Source organism: Rosa chinensis, chromosome 7 (assembly GCF_002994745.2).
Source record: "Rosa chinensis cultivar Old Blush chromosome 7, RchiOBHm-V2, whole genome shotgun sequence".
NCBI classification, from domain to species: domain Eukaryota; kingdom Viridiplantae; phylum Streptophyta; class Magnoliopsida; order Rosales; family Rosaceae; genus Rosa; species Rosa chinensis.
Window position 1 is genome coordinate 41,941,394 of NC_037094.1, and position 21,292 is coordinate 41,962,685.

Genomic DNA, 21,292 nt, shown 5'->3' on the forward strand with positions numbered 1-21,292 from the left:
CCGATCTCTTGCATGCCCGAATTACAGATTCTGATGGTTTGGTCTCCAAATCTCAAGGTCATGGAAATGGTCTCATTGTTAGTAATTATCTTGAGAAGGTTAGGAATTTATCTTCAGTTTTCCGTTAGTTTCTCTATAAGTGATTCAAAGTTGGTGTAGTACACCTTCTGGTTTGTTCTAGTTTAGCTCTAGCTTCAAGTTGTTTGTGGCTTGTGTCTGCTCCCCAGGTTTTTCGAGATACTGTTATAAACGATTGTAATCGTTAAAAGTTTCAATGAATTGAATATATATATATATATATATATATATTTTTTTTTTTTTTTTAATTTTTAAATCTCAAAAATGCGATAGCCCCCCATTTAGGTCGGCGAGTTCTCCTAGACTTTCAACTCCACAACAGAGACCAGCTTCTTCACGTGAGTGGTGTCTTTTCTTTGGGCAACTCCATGTGATTGGGTTGCACTTGGCACAGTCACCATCGAGAGAGAGAAAAGAGCATCAAACTCCAAACTCCAAAGCAACGGGAGGTGAGTCTGTTTGAAAATAAGTTATATTTTAAATAACAACTCACAAGCAAGCAATTTAAACAAAATAATAATAAAAACCAATAAACGAAGACCCCCTATGTTGGGAAGAAGAAGGAAGCACATGCATACACCTGCACTTTAACATTAATATATTACACTACTCCATATGTATGTATGTATTTCCTGGTCCTAGGCCTAGCTTTCACTTTCTTCTTCTTGTTCTTCTTGGACTGAATTGAGTAGTTTAAGTTTTGGTGTTGGAGAGAAAAATGGAGGAGGTGATACAGCAACAAAGGTCATTGGCCGAGACACCAACTTATTCAGTTGCTTCAGTTGTTACAGTTATGGTCTTTGTCTGCCTTCTGGTGCAAAGGTCAATCTACAGATTTGGAAAGGTAACCAGGCATTTCATACCAATGCTGCCTCTGGCTTCTTCTTACCAAACTGGTTGATTGTTAAGAAAATAATGGAAAGGGAACGTGAATACCATTATTGTTCGCTGGGATGTTGTTGCGCTTATCATCGCCTTCTTCTGTATATGATTTTCAACTCTTTTCTTGATATTAATCTTTGTGTACAGTGGTTAAAGAAGACTAGGAGGAAAGCGCTGTTTGTTTCGTTGGAGAAGATCAAGGAAGGTGAATTGAGCTGGGGATTTAACTCCTGACTAGGCTTTTGTGTAATGTTCTTGGGGGGTTGGGGACTTTTCTTTTCACACTTTATTGAAATTTTGGTCTTCCTGGCAGAGCTCATGCTACTTGGCCTTATATCTTTGTTGCTGGCGCAATCCGCAAGGTGGATTTCTGAGATATGTGTAAACTCTTCTCTTTTCACCAGCAAATTTTATATATGTTCTGAGAAAGATTACAGCAACACCAATGAGAAGGTCAAGCTTGAGAGTTCTTTTTCTTCTCCCAATGCGACTGATATTCCAGCAGGATTAATCAATCTTTCTTCTCATCAATGTGGTGAGGTAAAATGCTTTGCCAATGTGGATTCTAAAATTTTATATGCATGTGTTCATTTACCTTGCCAGTTCTAATGGTTAATTTCAGGGCCATGAACCATTTGTTTCATATGAGGGACTGGAGCAGCTGCACCGGTTCTTGTTTGTTCTTGGGATCACCCATGTCTTGTATAGTTGTGTGGCGGTTGGTTTGGCTATGAGCAAGGTGCAATCTTTATATATCCCTCATTCTCACTGAAGCATCTCCTTTCTTTGTCCACTGCCTCCTGAATTTGTGCACATGTTTACAGATATACAGTTGGAGGAAATGGGAAAATCAAGCTGGCTTACTGGCTGATGCGAATTTGCAAGGTATGCAGCAAAACAAAAACTCACAATATTTTAGTATATTGATCTGGTTGATTACAAAACTAATGTTCGTTTTGCTTTAATGGTTAGGCAGCCTCCAGGCTATGTTCAGCACTTAGTGACTTCTGAAATTCGTGCCTATTGCTTATGATATCGTTTTGATTGATTACAAATTGAAATACCTTTCTGCGTTGATACAAATTTTTTCGTCGTTGATGTCATGTAAGTGGACTTAGAGAGATTATCTTGAACAAAAGAAATGAAGTTCTTATGTTGGGATGAACTTCTAGGTTGGAAATAAATATTCACTAGTTCCTTCAACCAGAACCTTACTTCAGTGTTTTGAATGGGAAGGGATATTAGTTCACTTTCCATGGAGTCCAAGATACACAAAATGTTGTGCAAGAAAATACACTACTTGGGCTCACACATTCTCACACATATAACTGTTCAACATCCATCTTCTGCTGTATACGTGTAGAAGATGAGCAATAGTCGTTTTGTGCACTTTGTTACTTTGATTCTTAAATATTCTATTGCTGTGTCTTCGTATGAATCATATCCTATCTTTGCATCTCTTTAAAAATACATTGATTTATCTTGGCTCAGTCCGCCTTCTAAGCTTGGTTTTGTTCTGTAGCGAAGAAAAACAAGGTGATGAGACGACAATCTACCTTTGTTTTCCAGCACACATCTCATCCGTGGAGCAGGCACCGGATTCTCATTTGGATGGTAACCTCTTCCTTAGTATTAGGGCATTTCTGTATCGATTGAGGTGCTCATTATAAAAACCAATGTATATGTTTCCTTTTCTTTACCTACTAAAACAAGCTAAAACACGATAGAAAATGAAGAAGATTGTTTAACTATTACTCTAATGCGGAATCCTACAACAGGTACTCTACCATTCCAGTTAAGTTTACTTGATTTAATGCACGTCAAATACAAAAGATCATCACAGATATCTAATTAAGTTTATAGAAGTCGTAAAGTTTTTTATGCCTCTTCAACTTCTAAATTTCTAATTAAGGTGATGCAACTTGCGGGCAGAGAAACCTGCTATCATTTCATGATTTTTCTAAACTAATGGACCTTGCATGAGTTCTGCTCTTATGAACCAACTAGCTATTGCCTATTGGTCCTGTATTTCTCTCCACAAAGTTTTGCTCTTATGGTTTTACATCATCACAAACACTTGATATTAAAATTCCTAGTCTTGTTTTGAACAAGAACTGTTAAAGAAACCAGCAGCATGTCTTTTTTTAACTGTGAAGGCAAGCCTATTGTTCCCCACACATCCAATTTTTACCAACTCTTTGTTGTGTTCGGTTTTCAAATGTTTACAAGGAAAGATTTATTTGTGTCCTAATGGTGCAGCTTTGCTTTCTACGACAATTTAAGAGTTCCATACAGAGATCGGATTACTTGGCTCTGCGTTTGGGCTTCATCACTGTGGGTATTTGATTATAGATGCCCTTGCTTCTGCGTGTTACTATCCTGTTATATTCCAAAGCCATATTTTCATTTTCCTCATACAGTCACACATATGATTAAATGCATCATTATTTTTTTATATTCTACTCAATACATCTGGACATATGTAGGAACCTTGTGCCTAAATTTAGACTTGCAAGAAAGAGGCAACTGGATGTCACGCACTTGCATGTCTATGTATTGTAAATGGACCGCAGAAATTAAGTTAAAAAGAAAATCCTAAAGTTGCATTATGTAGTGTGCCACTAAGTTACAATACATCAATAATACTAATACTTGATAAAGTATGAATGTTCCAACTGCTGATTTACTATGGTTTGACTATCTTTTTTCTTTGATAAATGAGTAGATTTTAGCCTTTGTTTTAAGTTTGCTACATAAAGTTATATTACTTTAGTTGTTCGATATCTATTCAAATTGAAGAACTTGCCCAATCCTGCATTTGCCAATCATGTTGATACCCACATTTCCCAACCCTCTGATCTGCAAAACAAACGAGCCTTAAGGTAATTTGATGGGATAGCAAAATCCTGTAGTTTTGGGGGAGGGAGACAATGGTTGGATCTGGTCTAGGAATGATTCCTCCTTGATGATGGAGGTAGTTGAATCATACACTAGTACTTTAATTCTAACCCTGGTTTGTTGAACTTGTCAGTTACATACATAAAGTGGGCATCCATCAAACATACTTTGTGAATAAGGTCCTTATACCCTAATGAGTGAAGAACTGAAGAATGATTTGAATAAGGTCTTATTTCTATAATCCATACAAGTACATGCTAGTAAAAGAAAAAAGGTTCAGATATAATAATTTTTTCTAGATGGAGCATCATTTCTTTTGCAGTTCAGATAACATGCATATAAATAAAGAGGATACAGTTTCTTGATACGATTTCTTACTTTCGAGGTGCACTAGAAACCTAAACTATTTGAAATCTAGACAAAGTTGCAGATATTAACATAACTTAATCCATGCATTTTGGCTTACTCCCCTTGTTCATTCAAAACCCTTTTGATGATTTGTGATCATGCTATTATTCAACTGATTTCTGTTGCAATTTACTTGTGTGTAAATAATGTGCAGAAGCACAGACTTCCCCATTCTTATAACTTCCATAAATATATGGTCCGGAGTATGGAAGATGAATTTCAAGGGATTCTTGGTATCAGGTACGCAGTTTTATGGAAAGCAGGATTTGGTTCCATTTTACTTGACATCTTATTTTGATTTCTTGAGTAGCTTAGTTTTGTGCTTCTCATGTGCTTGAAGACTGCAGTTCTATTCTATTTCCTAACCTTCACCCAAATAAAAAAAATAAAAATAAAAAGAGGAAAGAAAAAAAGAGAGAGAGGGAAAGATGTCTTCTGTAAATGTAATTCTGCATTCTTCCAAAACTTAATAGATTGAGTTATTGCCGAAAATATATATACATTTATATAAACAAGGAGCAACAACCTAATAGTGAGTGGATGATCTACTCCTATTCATAATTCATCCTATAACTATCTGTAGAAATTGAAATTGATTTCCCTTTTGATCCTGAGCTATTACATTCTATGCATTATATAGTTGTGAGTATTGACCGTTACAAGAATCAATAAGATTACATTGACAACAGAATCAAACTGAAGCATAATCTTAGGAAACCGATAAAGTGGCAGTAGACAAACTAGAGGAGATTCTGGTAGTGATTGAAGGAAGAGATTGATAATCTTTAACACTATCGTCTAAAGCATATTTGGTTTTTCAAAGATTTTTTATTATTTGGGAGGGTATCTGAGTTAGTTTTTTGTTTTGCAGCTGGCCACTTTGGGGTTATGCCATAGTGTGCATTTTCGTAAATGTTCATGGTATGTTCAGATGCAAATAAATATTTTTTTTTGTTTTTTTTTCCTTTTGAAAGGAGGCTGGAACCAATGAAGCTGGGAGACTAGGCCCTCATGCCCATATTTTGATGAACAAATAAACACATTTAATATATAAACATGGGAGGTTTATTTTCTATGTGATGTCTATTTGCTGCAGGTCTGAATATTTATTTTTGGCTTTCCTTCATCCCTGCCATTGTAAGTTTATATAGATATACTTGTTATCATTATATCAAACTCAAATCTAGTTGAAACCTGCAACAACTTCCCTTGCTCATTATTCTGCTAATGGATTATTTCAATAATTTTCATGCCAAAGCTTGTCATGCTGGTCGGAACAAAGCTCCAGCATGTTGTCTCTTCCTTAGCACTTGAAATTGTAGAACAAACAGGGCCGGCTGTTGGGACTGAAGTAAAGCCACGTGACGATTTGTTTTGGTTTGGGAAACCAGTAATACTACTGCGGTTGATACAATTCATCATATTTCAGGTTATTATATATCCAGTGTCTTATACTCTTATTTATCATTCATAATTAGATTACCTTTTCAATGACATTGATCCTCACTATTTTTTGTGTGCATGCAGAATGCCTTTGAGATGGCAACATTTCTTTGGTCCTTGGTAAGAAACTAGTTTCATGGAACTAGAGACAATTTCTGAGATGTTTTCTTATTCGTAAATATGAAAGCAAAAGAAAAAACTTCTGAAGGAGAGTTTACCAGAACTACCAACTTAAAAAGTATTATATACAATACCTATGCCTATAGTATTGTATTTTACCTACCTTTACAGAGATACATTTATTACAAATCACATCATAAGTCCCTGATATTCGTTTAAGAAAAAAGAAAACATAAGTAATTAATGTCCTTCTTTGAACCAATTCCAGAACAGAAGATTATTAGCTAATTGTCTTCTGTTTAATGCGGTTTGGCTCATTTGTTTCTGCTATTAAATGGAACCTGGTAAGAATAATGTAAAGAAACTGTTATACATTGCCTCCCCAGTGTTCGTATTTAAACTTCTGAAGGATTGCAGTTGTATAATGTAAGTTGTTGAAGTTCCTCACAATCAAGCAATTGGAAGTTTTATCAAGATTCTGTTCGTCTTTGCTCATTAATTAGGAGTAGGTTTTCTTGATAGTTCTTTAGTTGCGAGCTGCCTTTTCAGTAATGTAAATTTGGATTTATTCCAGTCTTGCTCTTGTAAATGCAGTGGGGACTTAAGGAGAGATCATGCTTCATGAAAAACCACGTATTGATAGTTATTCGGTTGGCTTCTGGGTATGTTCCTTTCTTATTTATCTACTTTGAAATGCAGTAGTTTCCAGTTGCATCACTTTTCTTGCTTATACATATGAACATGATCATAATGCCATAGTTTGGTGTTATTTTGTTAACCATTGTAATAGGCTGCTGAATTTGTCGGACGCCTTTTTTGTCATAAAGTGACTGAATTGTTGGACCATAAATATCAGTGTTACATTTTTGATTTTTGATTTTTCTGGTTGCAGTGTTCTTGTTCAGTTCTGGTGTAGTCACAGCACAGTGCCTCTAAATGTCATTGTTACGCAGGTTTGCTTGAACTCTTCAATAATTAAACACAAGTGCAATGTCATAAACTCATCATTGAATAAGAAAACAAGTATAAATAGTATCCAGCGCAACAAGTGAACTCTATGTGCCCAATGCACATGACCGGACAAATTCCCTTTAGTCAAATGACCCTTGGGATTTCTAATTTAAAGGAACGTAGGGTTGTCAGGATGAGAATGAAGATTAGAAGTAATTTAACTCGCATGAATTGATCTGAGTAGTTTGATAATTCAGTTTTTGGCGTTTGATGATTTCAGATGGGATCCCGGTGTAAGAAAGCTCTGGTTGCTGAGAGTGTCAGAGAATCACTCCATAGTTGGTGCAAGAGAGTAAAGGAGAGGTCTAAACACTCGCATGCTGCAAGATCAGTTTGTTCACTTGACACAACAATTGATGAGAGGGATGAGATCACAGTTGCATCTGGCACTTTATCTCGGAGCTCTTCCTTGGACTCCCAACATCAAGTAACTGTAGCACCAATGGAACAGCCTCACGCTGTTCTTGAGACTACAGACCTGCCTCAACATGAATACTCGTTCCAGGTGGCAGAGTATTTAGCTGACTCGGTAAGCATCAGTGCATCACAACGTCCTACCACCAGCGAAGAAGATGATGACAGCATTAATGGAGTAGAAGAAAAAGTGGATACTTTATTAGAGTTGTTTCAGAAAACATAAGTTCTTAGACTTGTAACTCAAGAACTTATGTTTTTTAGAACCTAAGCATTAGTGCATCACCGGTGAAGAAGATGGTGAAGGCAATCAACCGGAACAAAAAGTTGATACTCCTTTTAGGGTTGTTTCAGATAATATAGTTTCTCCACTTGTCACTGTAGCTTGGCCAAGTTTGGTTTCATATAATTTTTTGGGATGGAGTTATCTCGAAAATTCAGATAAACTAGAGCGGTGGTGAGTTGAATGTACCATGTGGGTGTTTATGTTGAGAATAATGGCTCAAGAGCTGAACGTAAGTTCTGACAAGTAATGTATGTACAAACTGATTGAAATATCCTTGACTTGAGGTAGCTATGTGTGCGAGACAGTGTGAGTGAGAGAGTGAAAGATATAGAGAGATTACAAGAGACAGAAAATCCATACAAGGGTACAATAATTTATCATACTAGAAAATGAGAGTAGAAAAACATTAAGAAACTCATTTAGAGACCCCTAAGCCACATCAAAACATAGTAATGGAAAAAGACTGAAATGAATTATAGCACTGTGATTCGATGGAGTTGATGATGGTGAAGTGATTAACCAGTGAGCTCCTCTTCCTTGTGGGTTTCGAGTGTAACATCAGAGGAAGGATAGGCGACACAGGTGAGGACAAATCCACCGTCTATCTGGTCATCATCAAGGAAACTCTGGTCAGACTGATCGACGCTGCCAGCAACAACCTTTCCGGCGCAGGAAGAGCAAGAACCGGCGCGGCAAGAGTACGGGAGGTCAAGACCGGCCTCCTCGGCGGCGTCGAGAATGTAGACATCATCAGGGCACTCGAACTCGGAAACGCCTTCAGGGGTCTTGAGCGTGACCTTGTATGCAGCCATGGCAACACGGCCGCCACGGTTGGCCTTCAACCCGAAAAGGGCCTGACCCACGTTGGGGGCCAACCTGAGGCTGCTCATGGGCTGCCCACGGATGAAGGAGGTGCTGACCATGGTGCCGGAGAGAGCCGCCATTATTGCTGCTGCTTGGCTTGCTTGTGTGGTTGCTAGCTACTAGGAATGAAGAATGAAGGAAGCTAAGAGAGAGGGGGAAAGGCTTTTAGTAGAGTATTGATAAGGGGATGGCTTGTGCAAATGAAGTGGCTGCAAATGAAGTGGCAATCAACCCTTATCTGCCACGTGGCAACACATTGTGGCTACTTTTATCTTTTCATTATCACCATAGGACCAACCACATGTGGAGTTTCCCAACTTTAGTGGTCACTGGGTGAGTGACTACCTGTGGTGGCCACGCTCCTAGTCTTATGTACTCATTCTCAAGTAAGTACGAAACAGGAAGAGGCCTGAACTTGGGGATGTAGCTCAAATGGTAGAGCGCTCGCTTTGCATGCGAGAGGCACAGGGTTCGATCCCCTGCATCTCCAAATTTTTCATTTTCCCGTCAACCCGTTTGGATTATGAATAGCTAGGGTGAGTGAGGTCACAAACCTCCAAACGAGATCCGTACTTGGAAGTTTCCGTATAACACAGAATAGGATCCACAAAATTAAAGGTTGATTTGGTTTGAGTTCTCAGGGTTTAACACCGTATCCCATTCACACATTTTAGGGTTTAAGAAAGACTCCATCTTTCTCAATGTATTGAGTGTGATATCTTCTCTCCAATTATGTCCTCCCCAAATTCCTCTCAATCCCCACAAAACCCTCACCTTAACTATCAACTTATCCTCATCCCTAAACCCACCCAGAACCCCATCCTTCTTCCCAAACCCCACATTAACTCTCAGACTCCACCTTAATTACCCCCCAAAAGTACCCCAAGAACCCATCAAGGGTGAGGCATGCGCTTGGTATTGATTCCCTATCTTGTATGAATGATATTCAAACAAGATCCAAAAACTTTACCTTGTGAATCGATATCACAGCCGTTAATTGGCTTTTGGTTAGATCTAGCTAGGATTGTTCGTATGGACCAAAACAAAAGCCAAAAGCTGGGATTATTAATGGTTAATTGTCATATGAGACCCCCTCCCCCTTAATTCACCTTGATTTTGAGAGTATGAATCCCACATCAGAAAATTGGGACAATGCCTATGGATTTTATAAGAATTTGGGTCAACTAGCTCCATCCATTACAAATTAGTTTTAGTTGTAGACCTCAAATTACTTTATCACTGCGGAGGAATTTCAAACATTAGAAATGGATATTTCATGCAAGTCTCGATGTCATATGTCGAGACTTTATGTTGGCAATCTTTCTTGAATTTGGTTAAATTTATCGTCATTTTGTCATCGTCGAGTCAAAGTAGAGACTTTATGTTGGCAATCTTTCTTGAATTTGGTTAAATTTATCGTCATTTTGTCATCGTCGAGTCAAATGCCTGACCACGTGGTAATGTAGAGTTGATAGGTAAAATGATTGATGAGGAGGAAAGTGTAATATAATACTTACCCTCTCGTGAAAATTAGAAAGTTAATTACAATGTAAAATGACATCCAACAGATAAATTGTCATTCATTATATAAAATGAACCTTTTAAGGTATGCAAACTAGACCGCATTGTTATACGAGAAAGTCCAAGAATAGAGCTTAATAATCTCAAATGTCTTTTTTTTCTTGTTAAAAGGCGGCCAACACTAGTGCGCATGCATGTAATTATGTAAACACTGCTGCATTCACATACAACAGTAACGATCGAATCATATGGGAACACATGACAGGTTAATATCCCATGTGATATCAATTTTTTCATTAATCACTTTATGGTATAGCAAGGGAATTAAGAGAGAGGGGATTTCATATGACAGGTTTGAACACATGCAGCAGCCATTTGTTCCGGCGTAACTCCAGTATTGCACATGTTGGCAATAGCTCTGGTGTGTTTCCTTCCATAACTTGATAAAAATCCACAGTGTTTCTCATAAGTTTTCACCTGCATGAAAGATTTAAAAATAATTAGCCAGCAGTAATGTGATAAAATCACTGAATTATGTTTTCAATTAGTGTTTTTCTAGCATCAATGAATGGACGAGTTGAATTTTTAATTGGTGTGAGACTCATTATAAACCTCACATCAATCAACGATTGTCAATCAGTCAAAACACTACTAAATATACACGTATATGCTTGACTAAGGCTGCATTTCTTTTGCGAGTAATATATAACTATGGTGCTTAGGTCTTACAAGCATCTTAAAGCAGTCCCAATCATCTACTAGAGGTTCCCCCGGAGTCCTAACATTCTTCATCACTTCTGAACTCTTGTCATACCCAAACAAAAGCTTCCCTATCTGCTTTATGTTATGATCCACCTTTTTCCTCCGAGAAATTTCATCAATGAGCTGTTTGTGAGCTTCAAGCTTCACATCGGAGCCATCGGGAGCATTGTCGAACTAGTAAATGTAATAGCATCCAAATTTGAGAATATTCATATTCTGGAAAATTTAATTAATCAAATATTCAAATTGATAGCTTGAATGCAGCTTATAACCAACCTTGTACCGAAGATGGAGGAGGTCTGCGTTGCGTTGGCTGACAACCCTTGGCCTTGAGGTCGCTGGTGATGCCGTGTACTTGAAGTAAGTATAGTTATCATTTTCAGGATTTGTACCCATGTAAGTGAAGATGAAATCCTCGCTTTGTCTCTTATTCCCAAATTGCATGACATGGCTTGAATCTAAGTAGCCATTTGCTGTTCTCCTTCGGACCTGTGAAAGTACTAAACGATCATGACAATGTATATGTTTGCGTGCCTGAAAATTAGTCACTTAGAATTAAAGGGTACTTAAATACCACTTCATATTGCTTCGCCAAAGTTTCTTTCCTCAAGTCATGCTTGTCACTGTTCACATGAATAAAAAGAGAGAAAAAAAGTTAAAATTATGGATATAAGTATTTAACACAGTCTAATATGTACATCGACTTCAAAAGCAGATCCATTAGGGCCGATGCTAAATTTGGTTTTTGCGCAGTTCAAGCTTATTGCTATAGTCTGGAAGCAACGTATACAACATATTAATTAAAATACTATTTTCGACAAGATAGCAACAATATTATCCTCAAGTATAAGACCAGTTAAAAGAAGGCTACTAGAAGATAAATATTAATGATGAATGTATGTGACAACAAGAACTGTTGCATATATACCAATCCTCAAGCCAAGAAATACTATACAAGTCTCCCAAGCAAACGTCATATCCTGGAGGAGGACTAGGGAAGTCTCCAGGACAATAGAATCCCCAACTGCTCTCTTTTGAATTTGCTGCTGTAGTTGCGTATATGCTTATATTGTTGGGAAGGATGCCCTCAAACAGGCTCCCAGACTCGCAAGCTTCCATATAAAACACCTAAAGATTTTGCAATTTGCATAAATAATTAACAAAATCAATTAATGGATTTTAACTAAACTTTTTACGTACCCAAAACTGAAAAAATTAAACATATAAAAAATATATAAGGCTGCTAAGCCTAATTACCATGCTTTTGTAACCTTTGGCATCGTGCTTCTTCTTCAGCACATCTATGAGATCTTTAGCATATACGTAATCACCTGCAATTGGCATGCCTAAAATACAAAGTATAGTCTCCGGATATTAAATTTCATTACTAGCTTATGCGCGTTAATTTATCCCCATTAAAGTTATTTGGGATGACTAAATAAAATGAAGATTAAGACAAGTTACTTACCAACCATCCCAGGGCTGCCATGGTCAGCGTAATAAATGAAAACGTGGTCGTTTGGACCGCTATTTAGAACCTTGCCTCTACCACCAGTGAGGCCACTTATGTTGCCAAGAAGAACAGCATAGAAGTTGTGAGTATTAATATCCTTTCCTGTATAGTCCTGCAAAGGAAAAAAAAAAAAAAAAAGATTAAAAAATAGTTAAATAAATGATCGACAGTGGTAATTGATAAAATGATAGCTAGCTAGGTGGTAATTAAATAAATGATCGACAGTGGTAATTGATAAAATGATAGCTAGCTAGGTGGTAATAATGAACTGGATAATAGAAATTACTGACCTTGGGAACTCCTTGATAAACATCATTTCCACCTGGCTTGTTGATAATGACACCAGGTCTAGGATTTTTTGGGTTGAATGCAATATCGTCATACATGAACACAATGATATTCTCATCTTTGAGTCCACCTTTCTTCAGTATCTGGTATGCATGGCATACATCAGCCTACATACATAGGTAGCACAACAACTGTGTTAACTTCAATTACTTACTAACAAAAGATCGATCGAGTATATGTATGTGCTAATCACTACACTAATTAAGACATTCACTGATCGATCGCCATTTTACCAGAAGAAAGGCCGGTCTCAGTTATTCCGGAGTTCAGCGATCTACATGTGTACATGACTAAGAGAATTATGTGAAAAATTGAAAATAAAACTTTTGGTACTAAAGAGATAAATGATCTAGCAAATCTAACCTGATGCCTATAGTTATCATATCCTCTTGACCCAGCAATCAGAACTGCCCATCTTGTTCCGTTGCTGATATCTTCCACTTTTGATGATGATGATGGTGAAATGGATGTCAAACTCAGTAATGCAAGGAATAGTAAAACATAGCGAGGCCTTGTGATTAGGATCATAGTGACCTGCAAAAAAAGGACCAAGAAAATTATGCACTATTACATATATCAACGACAGGGAGAATATATGTTACAGAATAAAATTTGTCTCTTTTTTCATCAAAGATACTTTTGAAAATCAACACTTGGTACAAACCAATTCAACTACATAACAAAAGAACATGATCTCAGAGAACTTGCAGGAAGACCACTTCTAGACTTCTAGTAGCTAGATACTGCACTCAGATTTTCAGTACTTAAGGTCTATATGTAGTTCCGATTAAAATTAAGGAAGTAGCTAGCCGACTATTAATTTATAGAGTTTCATGGTTGCAAAATCAATGGTTGAAATCAAACCTCTGATATGAACTAGAAGAAGGACAAAGTGATCGATCATGGACTCGCAATTCTCCTTTTAATTTCCCTTTTGGTCAATCCTCCTGACAAGATTTGAAGTATAAGTAATTAATTATGAGTCAGTTTCAATTAGTAAGAGCTCAATTTCCCGATTCCAAGAAAAGCACAATATACGTTTTACTCTCAACTCAGTCAAATGGTTTTCCAAACGAGTCCAAACTCCAAGAGAACAAATTTGAGTCAGGATATCTAATATATATGGCAAAGTGTACAACGTTGGAAGAAAGGATTGAACATATACAGATCATCTCTGCAATATTACTAATTTCCAAGTTTGGAGCACGCGGGTGATGTTAATCCGTTAACATCATGTCGTTTGTTTTAACAATTTTATGTACGTTATCAGACTTAGAGGTATATATGAAAATATACGTAAACAATATATTGTTAATAAGAGTTAAGTAATTGCACTATTGCAGTACATTTATCCTCAAAAACCATAAATTTTTGCATGTGGTGTATCTTATTAATATTCAAGTAAACGCCACAATCACAGCATTCAATCTAAAATTGATCGATTGGTAATAATAGAGAGCTAAAGCTCATATTTTTGTATTTTGATGAGGAAACTATATTAATTAACAAGCACAGGTTGCAACTTGCAAGGGGTATTCTTAATTAACTATAATGTACGTATTTTTCAACTCATCAGTTACAACTTACAAAGCCTCGTATATATAGAAATACGTACATTATAGTTAATTAAGAATACCCCTTGCAACCTGTGCTTGTTAATTAATATAGTTTCCTCATCAAAATACAAAAATATGAGCTTTAGCTCTCTATTTTTACCAATCAATCAATTTTAGATAGCAATTGACATATTATCTGTTGTTTGTGATAGAGATAGCAATTGTTGAACGTATGAAATTCCAGTTGTTGCAGATGAAATGTGAGTATTGTATTGATTCATGAGGCACAGAAGGTAAATCTGCCTTTTGGAAGATAAGTTGTTCTTTGTTGTTCTGCACCCATATTTACGTGAATAGGAAATCATGTGCATGTTTCATGTAATCGAAAAGTAGACCTCTCAAACCGTTGATTAGAAAATTTTTAACTAGTTCTCATTATAATGACTTCATTTTAATTTTAATTAGTAGGTTATGTGTCCCATTAGAAATTTTCTATATATATTTTTATTTTATTTTAATAAATAAATAAATTATGCTAAGAACGGATAGCATCTTGGTCTCCTCGATTAAACATGGATAGGTTACATGTCATAACATGATTGGGTAGCTGACATGGCCTGCGCCACGTCCTCAAGGAACGACGACTTGGTCACCATCCTCCCCTCACTTGTCATGATATACATCACTTGGCCTGTACAAGGTCAGGTTTGTTTATATCTGGGAGGGAGGAAAAGTATTCAAGCACATATTGAACACTTGACCAACAAGCTTCCCGTCATACCTATTTATGGTTACAAATCCAGCAATGTATCCTTTCAGAAAGTTTTGGATGGATCCAGTCGATTTTGCACAAGCAATTTAAATAGATTCTTGTCAAGTACCAAGTGATCATAACTCTTGGGCAACACATCCTGTGTTCATTCTCTTTATCAGCCACACATTTCAGATGCCACAATGAAAAGAAACACAAGATATCACAATTGTGAATTCAGACAGAGAGATACATACATGCAAGGTATATAAGATAGAATCAAAATTCACAAGTCGTTACATAACTCAGAAGCACAAAGTTCATTTCCCCTCCTTTCGTTCATCCCAAAGACGTGGAGATAGAAAGAGTAATGGGGCAACCTATTTTGTAAAAGGTAGGAAAAAGAAAATAATAAAATAACAAGAGTTCAATGACATCTGCTAACTTAACTTTCTTAGATTATAAAACAATATCTGCGAATCTAAATTAAGGCCTTCACTTACAGCCGGGGAAAACAAAAAGGAAAATCTCAGGGCTTTCCCCTAGTCCAGAGAAAAAATACATCCCCATCCTCGCACCCTGTGATTTCCACCCATGACATTATCAAGTCCCCATTCCTCACCGCATGTTGTCCTACATGAATGTTTTGCCTCAACAACAGACCATTCTACACAGGGAAGCTCCATCTGGTCCCATTACAGAAATTCTAGTCGCATTTGATGTTTCTGTAGATCCTCCTCACAAACAAATTTGAACCCAAATATCCAACAGCTCCTACAAAACATTCAAAAGGGAAAAGATATGAAACCTGAATATTATTCATTATTTTCAATGGGTCTCTATTGGAACTTCAATCAAAGGTGTTGCATTATACCAAAAATCAATGAAAACAAGAAAATTTTACCACAGAGGATTCCTAAGCCGAGGCAAAACATCAGAGTGTATCCAAAATAGAAGCTCGTCTGGAAGAAACCTGACATCTTCGTCTTTGCATAGTAGTAATATATTGAATACAAGTACACGTACACAGCTGTCGATGCAGCAGAAAAGAAAGACGTCCATTGCCAGTGGTAATTCTCAGCATTAAGCAAGAAGTAAGTCCCCACAATCGTCACGCATACAGTAACAATGATGAGAATCAGAAACACAAGAAGCATAAAACCATAGACGTAGTACACCTGTTCAGAGCCACAAAGAGCAAGAGAAACATTATTTTAATGCTGAGCAGTGGGTCAATAAGAACTCCATTATGCATTAAAAGCTTTCTAACAATGAAAATTCTCACATGTAGCATAGAACTTGATAATTACTAAATCCTGCCAAGTGGTCTATTCCATGTTTAAGATTTCAGCTTTAACATGTACAGAAAAGTATCCTATTTTAAACTTAATCCAGTATTGACAAATAAATGATTCCCAGCATGCTTCAGGCACTGAAGCCCATCATGACTCATTGTTTTACAGACACACAGTAAGCCATTGAAACTCATGTTAACATCCTTACATAAAGTTCAATGATCGAGAAATGTCATAGTAACTCCAACTTTTGTAATTTTACTTTAAAGAATGTCCTATATATGCACCTTAATCATTATCTATGTAATGTATTCCATCAGCAACAAACATATGCGGGTGGCCGAGTTTACCTTGTAATTCCAGAAGGACGTGAAGACAAAGTACATTTCGATGAATATGCTTCCAAAAGGTAAAAGTCCTCCCATCATCGACACCACAGATGGCGTCAAATACCATTTTTTCTCAGGAATCGGACGAGGAATAGTTTTAACACGACATGGATTATTAGGAGCACCACTCCAGTTTCTTCCAACAACTGTACCAAGAAGCGCTAGAGGAAACGAGATGAAAGCCCAAATGACAAAGACAACTACCATAGTGCCGAATGGTATAGCTGCTAGAGACCCGTAGAATATAGCAATTGTATTCAAGACAAACCCAATTCCGAAGCACATAAATGGAAATAGAGATGCTGTGAGAATCATCGACTTTATCCAGTTTTTACCTGAGACAAACAGCATCACACTTGAGAAATACCCAAAAACAAGCTTTCAGAATGTACTAAAGTTCATAACACCGTGATTAAAGAAAGAAAGCAAGACGGTTAAGAATCTGAAAATAAACAAAAACAACCAATAGGCAGATACGTACCCCCATGCCGTGAATACATCCCACCACTTACATAACCAGAAATGAAAGATGTGAGAGCGTAACACACTATGAAAGTTGTAACAATTGCACCTCTCCTGAGCCACCAGAAAAAAATTATGTAAGATATAACATATTCACAAAAATTTTAGCAATTCCTCCTAATTCTAACCACTGAGAGTTATTAAGATGAACACTATGAGACGATATCAAGACATAAAACTAATTATTATCTGATTGTGATAGGTTGGGCTTCCGCCAATTACAGACATGTATACAAACACAAACATGAATGTTCATACTGATTCATAATAATAATAAAAAACAATAACCGAAGAAAATAAGAAAGCAAGCATCTTTCAGCAAGCTGTCAACATACCCGACATACAACATCCCAACAATTGCCAGTAAAATGACAAGGAGAACGAGCAACGCCAACTGTGCTCCCGTGCCAACTACAGCTGAAAGAATAACCAAACTCCGAGGAGGTCGAAAAACATCCCCATGCACAAGTTTCCAGCCAGACTCTTCACTAACATCTCTTTCCTACAAAAGATATATACAAAAGCGTAACCACATGTCAATAGTTGGAATCTATTCTATTTATGTCAAACAAGGAAAAGTAATGATACAAATAGAAGTCAAAGATCATCACCAGTGTCTCTAGGTCATCGTCTTCCCGAGCATATTTTGCATAGTCATTCCTAAGAGTGCGCATCAGTATCATTGACACCAGACCAGTGAGGAATATAACCATCATGAACGAATTGAAAATGGAGAACCAATGGATCTGCATATTATAAGATGGACATAGATCTCAAAAAAAAATCCAAAAAAAGGTACACTGGTACTTGCATGGTTGCGGAGCAATTTAGATAAACACATGATAAAATCTTACTTGGTGCTCGAAAAATGGGTAGTCCAAATAAACATCAAATCGACGTGCAAAGGTGATAGTGGTTGGAATCCATTTGACAGAGTAAGTCAGATCCAATTTTTTTCCCGCTTCCAGAGGCTTTGGACTATCTTGAGTGAGATTGACATGAATTATCTACAAAAATTAAAAATTAAGATATTAACAAAAATGATAAATCAAACTTATATGAATTATCTCTAGAATCCATATCAAATTAAAGAACCACAAACCTGATCTTTATTGTACTTAATAATAATACTTTTATGCGTGTAAAGAACATGTTTGCCATTTTCACTGTTCTTATCCTGGTGCAACTCACCAACAAAGCCTAAAACATAATGAGAAGATCAATTTAATCAGAAGATAAATTATACACAACTTAAATTTAAAGAGAGGACTTTACTGCATACCCCATAAAGGCAGATCATCTGAACTTGTATCCAGCACCGAAAAGTCCAAGGAGATACCATGCAAAACATGCAAGCTAGGGTAAGAAAATGCCCCAAGATAGAAACAAAATTACTGAAAAACACAAAGATAATAAACAATCATAGCACCACCAGACAGAGATCCACATTCATACACTATTTGACCTTTTGCCATTATATTGATGGTGAACACACATACAGCAACTTGGAAGTTTTCTATTGTTTAAGGAAGAAAAACTTGTAACAAATTTTATACGTACATGTAAAATGATTATTGAACTAAAATTTACAAGCAGTCAACATCAAAGTTATATTTACATCCTCATCTTATGCATGATTATTGTCAAAGTCCGGAAAAGAGAGAAAGAAACCCTGAGAGACAGATAATTTTGAAATTTGTTTTTAACTTATTATCATTTCAGATACATTTTTAGCATTTACTATGTCTATGCTAACATTATACCAGTCATGAAATATTATTATCAGTACGAATTGATTGTAATTGCCTTAAACAACTAGGTTCCACACGTTTCCAGTGTGTCACAGCGCACTCTATGTTGAGAACAATAAGATAATGGATACGAAAATGTTCATGGCATTAAATCATGGGCAGAGATCTCCACCCAAGGCACAGAAATACAAATGCTTAATTCTGACTATGGAGAAACCTAATTATCTATTATTGTTGCATGAATTATCCTGTGACAAACACAGACAGGTAAATGTCGCATTGTCGTAATATTGATTCAAAAGTCTGCTTTCCTTCTGGACTACTTCAGCGCTACTAGCAACCCACTTCCATCTCTCCCATGCATTACATTCAGCTTCATCTTTCAACATTTTCAAGACATCCCATACCAATTGATATCAAAAAATACAATGCGATGATACCAATAGGGAAAGCAAGCCAGTAACTGTTAACTTTTTAGATATCATAATATCGATGTTTCAGAATGTGGATTCAGGAATTGCAACAGATGTTTCATATGCTTCCAAAAGTACCCTACTTTGAGTAAATCTAATTTGAATCAGTACTTGTAATAATTTAAGAGAATATGCAGAACATACCCATGAAAAACTCAAACCAGTAGCTATTCTCAATTGCATCCTTGAATTGTTTAACCTTATGATCATCAAGTTCAAGTGGACAAATGGTAGCCCTATCCACATTTTCTGCACAGAGAAAAATTAAATAAATCCAGTTGTAATTACTTACCCACAATCTAATGGCATAAACAAAGACATAGGCGTAAAAAGGAAGTACACATACTTCCGAACTTTATGTCAATCTGGCTATCAATAAGTTCATTTCCACCCAGGACTTCACCAAGACCACCCCATTTGTGAGCAGCATGATCAGATGGATGACAGAAAGGAAGACTGTAGTAGTTGTATGTTTCTTGTGGATTGTTATAAGGGCCAACTTTGTTTACCCAAAGGGTAACTGGTTCTTCTGTTTGATACTGCAGAAGAAACAAGGGAATATTGTAAGTCAGACTTTCACCAAAGAGTTAGCAAGGTAAGAGACAGAATCACAATATGTGGGGAAAGAAAAAGAAGAAAACAATGGTTTAGTCCAATTTGACCTCAGACATGGCTTAGACACTCCATTACAATGAGCTTGTGTATATTTCACTATAAACAGAGCATAAATCAATCCAAAACCAATTGTCAAATAAGTGCAGGAAATGGAGCGAACTTAGATCTATTCAACACAAGGGTGTCGAATTAAATTCAACACAGTCAATGTCAAATCGGAGGTGAATAATGAAGATAGAAAACAAATTTAGCCTCGTATCATTTCCATCTATAAAGAAGAGAACCAGCCGTATGCAATGGAGCTAATCAGGTCAATCTGCAGCTCAGTTTTGATTGTAGCAGTGATGATTAGCCGGCACAACGCCGAAAAACATATTATTAGCCTTTCTTTTAACACAGAATGCATGAATAATCAAAGGAGGGTGCCGTCAACAATGACAGAAGTTGCTCATATCACAACTCATCAACAATTTCAAAACTCCCGTCGGAATCAGATCCAGCTTCAGCTCCTTTAACAATGAGCTAAATTACGTGATTACAACACAAGAACTAGCCTCGCCGTATATGATTAAACCTACTCAAATGCACGCGTAATACCAAACACAAGCAAATGCCGAAACGATGACTAATGCAGAAAACAGAGTTGAGATCTAACCCTAAGAAAAACAATCGCATCATGAATTGACAGATCTGAACGGGGGAATCAAAAGAAGAGAGAGATCTAGGAGGAGTGTGGAAGGCTAGGGTTTACCTTGTGATCTGCCTCGGAGGCGAAGGCTATGGGGGAGAGGAGAAGACAAGCGAAGGCGAAGGCGAAGAGTGAGAGAGATCCAACGGCGGGGAACATGGCGGACGCCGGCGCGGGTGGGGATCTGAAGGGAAGGTGTGATCGGCCACTGCTACTCTCAATCGCTCAAAGCTCAAAACAAAGTCTTCTTCAGAAAGAGAGAGTCGCGACTTCCGAACGCATCTTCAATTTTTAATTTTTCTCTCACCAAATGGGCGAACGGCAGATTGCAGATTTGCTTTTCTTTTATTACTTTTAAATCCTTTTTGCATTTCTTGGGCTTTCTCTACCTCTCAATTGCGCAAATTAGGCCCACTTGGTAAATTCTTCCGTCTAAATTCTTTCCTTTTCTTGTGGTAATTCTTCTTCAACCAAGATTGTTTCCCATTCACACACCCAAAAATAAAAAAAATAAAAAAGATTGTTTCCCATTCACACACCCAAAAAAACACAAAAGATCCTGAAAATTCTTTTTCTGTTTAAGGAAAATTTAATTGGGAGAGAATTGAGTCATACTTTCATTAATAATAGAGGTCTCTTTATATAAATGATTAGAAGACATAGAGGCTTAGTTTGGGATTGCTGTGCTGTGAGAAGAAGCACTT

At 36.9% G+C, this 21,292-nt stretch overlaps 4 protein-coding genes and 1 non-coding gene across 5 annotated transcripts; 2 read left to right on the forward strand and 3 right to left on the reverse strand.

Moving 5' to 3' along the window:
- The first annotated feature begins 598 nt into the window (after positions 1 to 598).
- On the forward strand, positions 599 to 7,809 carry LOC112178772 (MLO-like protein 4). The gene is made up of 15 exons (XM_024316988.1): positions 599 to 922; positions 1,108 to 1,165; positions 1,274 to 1,500; positions 1,583 to 1,699; positions 1,785 to 1,845; positions 2,483 to 2,574; positions 3,220 to 3,294; positions 4,421 to 4,506; positions 5,138 to 5,187; positions 5,363 to 5,403; positions 5,525 to 5,695; positions 5,794 to 5,829; positions 6,424 to 6,491; positions 6,722 to 6,782; positions 7,061 to 7,809. Exons 1-15 carry the CDS (start codon positions 797 to 799, stop codon positions 7,478 to 7,480), a joined length of 1,689 nt encoding a protein of 562 aa, XP_024172756.1. The 5' UTR covers positions 599 to 796; the 3' UTR covers positions 7,481 to 7,809.
- Positions 7,810 to 7,847: 38 nt separating this feature from the next.
- Positions 7,848 to 8,562, reverse strand: LOC112178773 (ferredoxin-1). Its single transcript, XM_024316989.2, has one exon. It carries the CDS (start codon positions 8,482 to 8,484, stop codon positions 8,056 to 8,058), a length of 429 nt encoding a protein of 142 aa, XP_024172757.1. The 5' UTR covers positions 8,485 to 8,562; the 3' UTR covers positions 7,848 to 8,055.
- A 259-nt stretch (positions 8,563 to 8,821) lies between these two features.
- TRNAA-UGC lies at positions 8,822 to 8,894 on the forward strand. Its single transcript has one exon. It is a non-coding gene; the product is annotated as a tRNA-Ala (tRNA).
- Positions 8,895 to 10,600: 1,706 nt separating this feature from the next.
- LOC112177932 (vacuolar-processing enzyme) lies at positions 10,601 to 13,096 on the reverse strand. Its single transcript, XM_024316167.2, has 8 exons — positions 12,912 to 13,096; positions 12,491 to 12,655; positions 12,156 to 12,312; positions 11,945 to 12,033; positions 11,616 to 11,815; positions 11,262 to 11,310; positions 10,964 to 11,176; positions 10,601 to 10,861 (listed from the first exon to the last, which is right to left on the reverse strand). Exons 1-8 carry the CDS (start codon positions 13,074 to 13,076, stop codon positions 10,601 to 10,603), a joined length of 1,299 nt encoding a protein of 432 aa, XP_024171935.2. The 5' UTR covers positions 13,077 to 13,096.
- A 2,007-nt stretch (positions 13,097 to 15,103) lies between these two features.
- LOC112176766 (transmembrane 9 superfamily member 1) lies at positions 15,104 to 20,920 on the reverse strand. Its single transcript, XM_024314835.2, has 12 exons — positions 20,652 to 20,920; positions 19,632 to 19,824; positions 19,430 to 19,534; positions 18,344 to 18,361; positions 18,164 to 18,261; positions 17,916 to 18,068; positions 17,673 to 17,807; positions 17,397 to 17,563; positions 17,021 to 17,115; positions 16,501 to 16,874; positions 15,760 to 16,033; positions 15,104 to 15,629 (listed from the first exon to the last, which is right to left on the reverse strand). Exons 1-12 carry the CDS (start codon positions 20,745 to 20,747, stop codon positions 15,562 to 15,564), a joined length of 1,776 nt encoding a protein of 591 aa, XP_024170603.1. The 5' UTR covers positions 20,748 to 20,920; the 3' UTR covers positions 15,104 to 15,561.
- Between the last annotated feature and the right edge of the window lie 372 nt (positions 20,921 to 21,292).

What these genes read in the sequence shown, in the direction of transcription:
- LOC112178773 (XM_024316989.2), bottom strand. Translation starts at nt 8,484, where the DNA reads ATGGCGGCTCTCTCCGGCACCATGGTCAGCACCTCCTTCATCCGTGGG.
- LOC112178772 (XM_024316988.1), top strand. Translation starts at nt 797, where the DNA reads ATGGAGGAGGTGATACAGCAACAAAGGTCATTGGCCGAGACACCAACT. An exon ending in ACCGGATTCTCATTTGGATG is followed by an intron (nt 2,575 to 3,219) that starts GTAACCTCTTCC and finishes CTAATGGTGCAG; the next exon opens with CTTTGCTTTCTACGACAATT. An exon ending in GTTATTCGGTTGGCTTCTGG is followed by an intron (nt 6,492 to 6,721) that starts GTATGTTCCTTT and finishes TTCTGGTTGCAG; the next exon opens with TGTTCTTGTTCAGTTCTGGT.
- LOC112177932 (XM_024316167.2), bottom strand. Translation starts at nt 13,076, where the DNA reads ATGATCCTAATCACAAGGCCTCGCTATGTTTTACTATTCCTTGCATTA. An exon ending in ATTTCTTGGCTTGAGGATTG is followed by an intron (nt 11,311 to 11,615) that starts GTATATATGCAA and finishes TCATGTGAACAG; the next exon opens with TGACAAGCATGACTTGAGGA. An exon ending in TGGCGAAGCAATATGAAGTG is followed by an intron (nt 11,177 to 11,261) that starts GTATTTAAGTAC and finishes GTACTTTCACAG; the next exon opens with GTCCGAAGGAGAACAGCAAA.
- LOC112176766 (XM_024314835.2), bottom strand. Translation starts at nt 20,747, where the DNA reads ATGTTCCCCGCCGTTGGATCTCTCTCACTCTTCGCCTTCGCCTTCGCT. An exon ending in GTTGGGATGTTGTATGTCGG is followed by an intron (nt 17,116 to 17,396) that starts GTATGTTGACAG and finishes CTGGTGGCTCAG; the next exon opens with GAGAGGTGCAATTGTTACAA. An exon ending in CGGCTTAGGAATCCTCTGTG is followed by an intron (nt 15,630 to 15,759) that starts GTAAAATTTTCT and finishes AATGTTTTGTAG; the next exon opens with GAGCTGTTGGATATTTGGGT.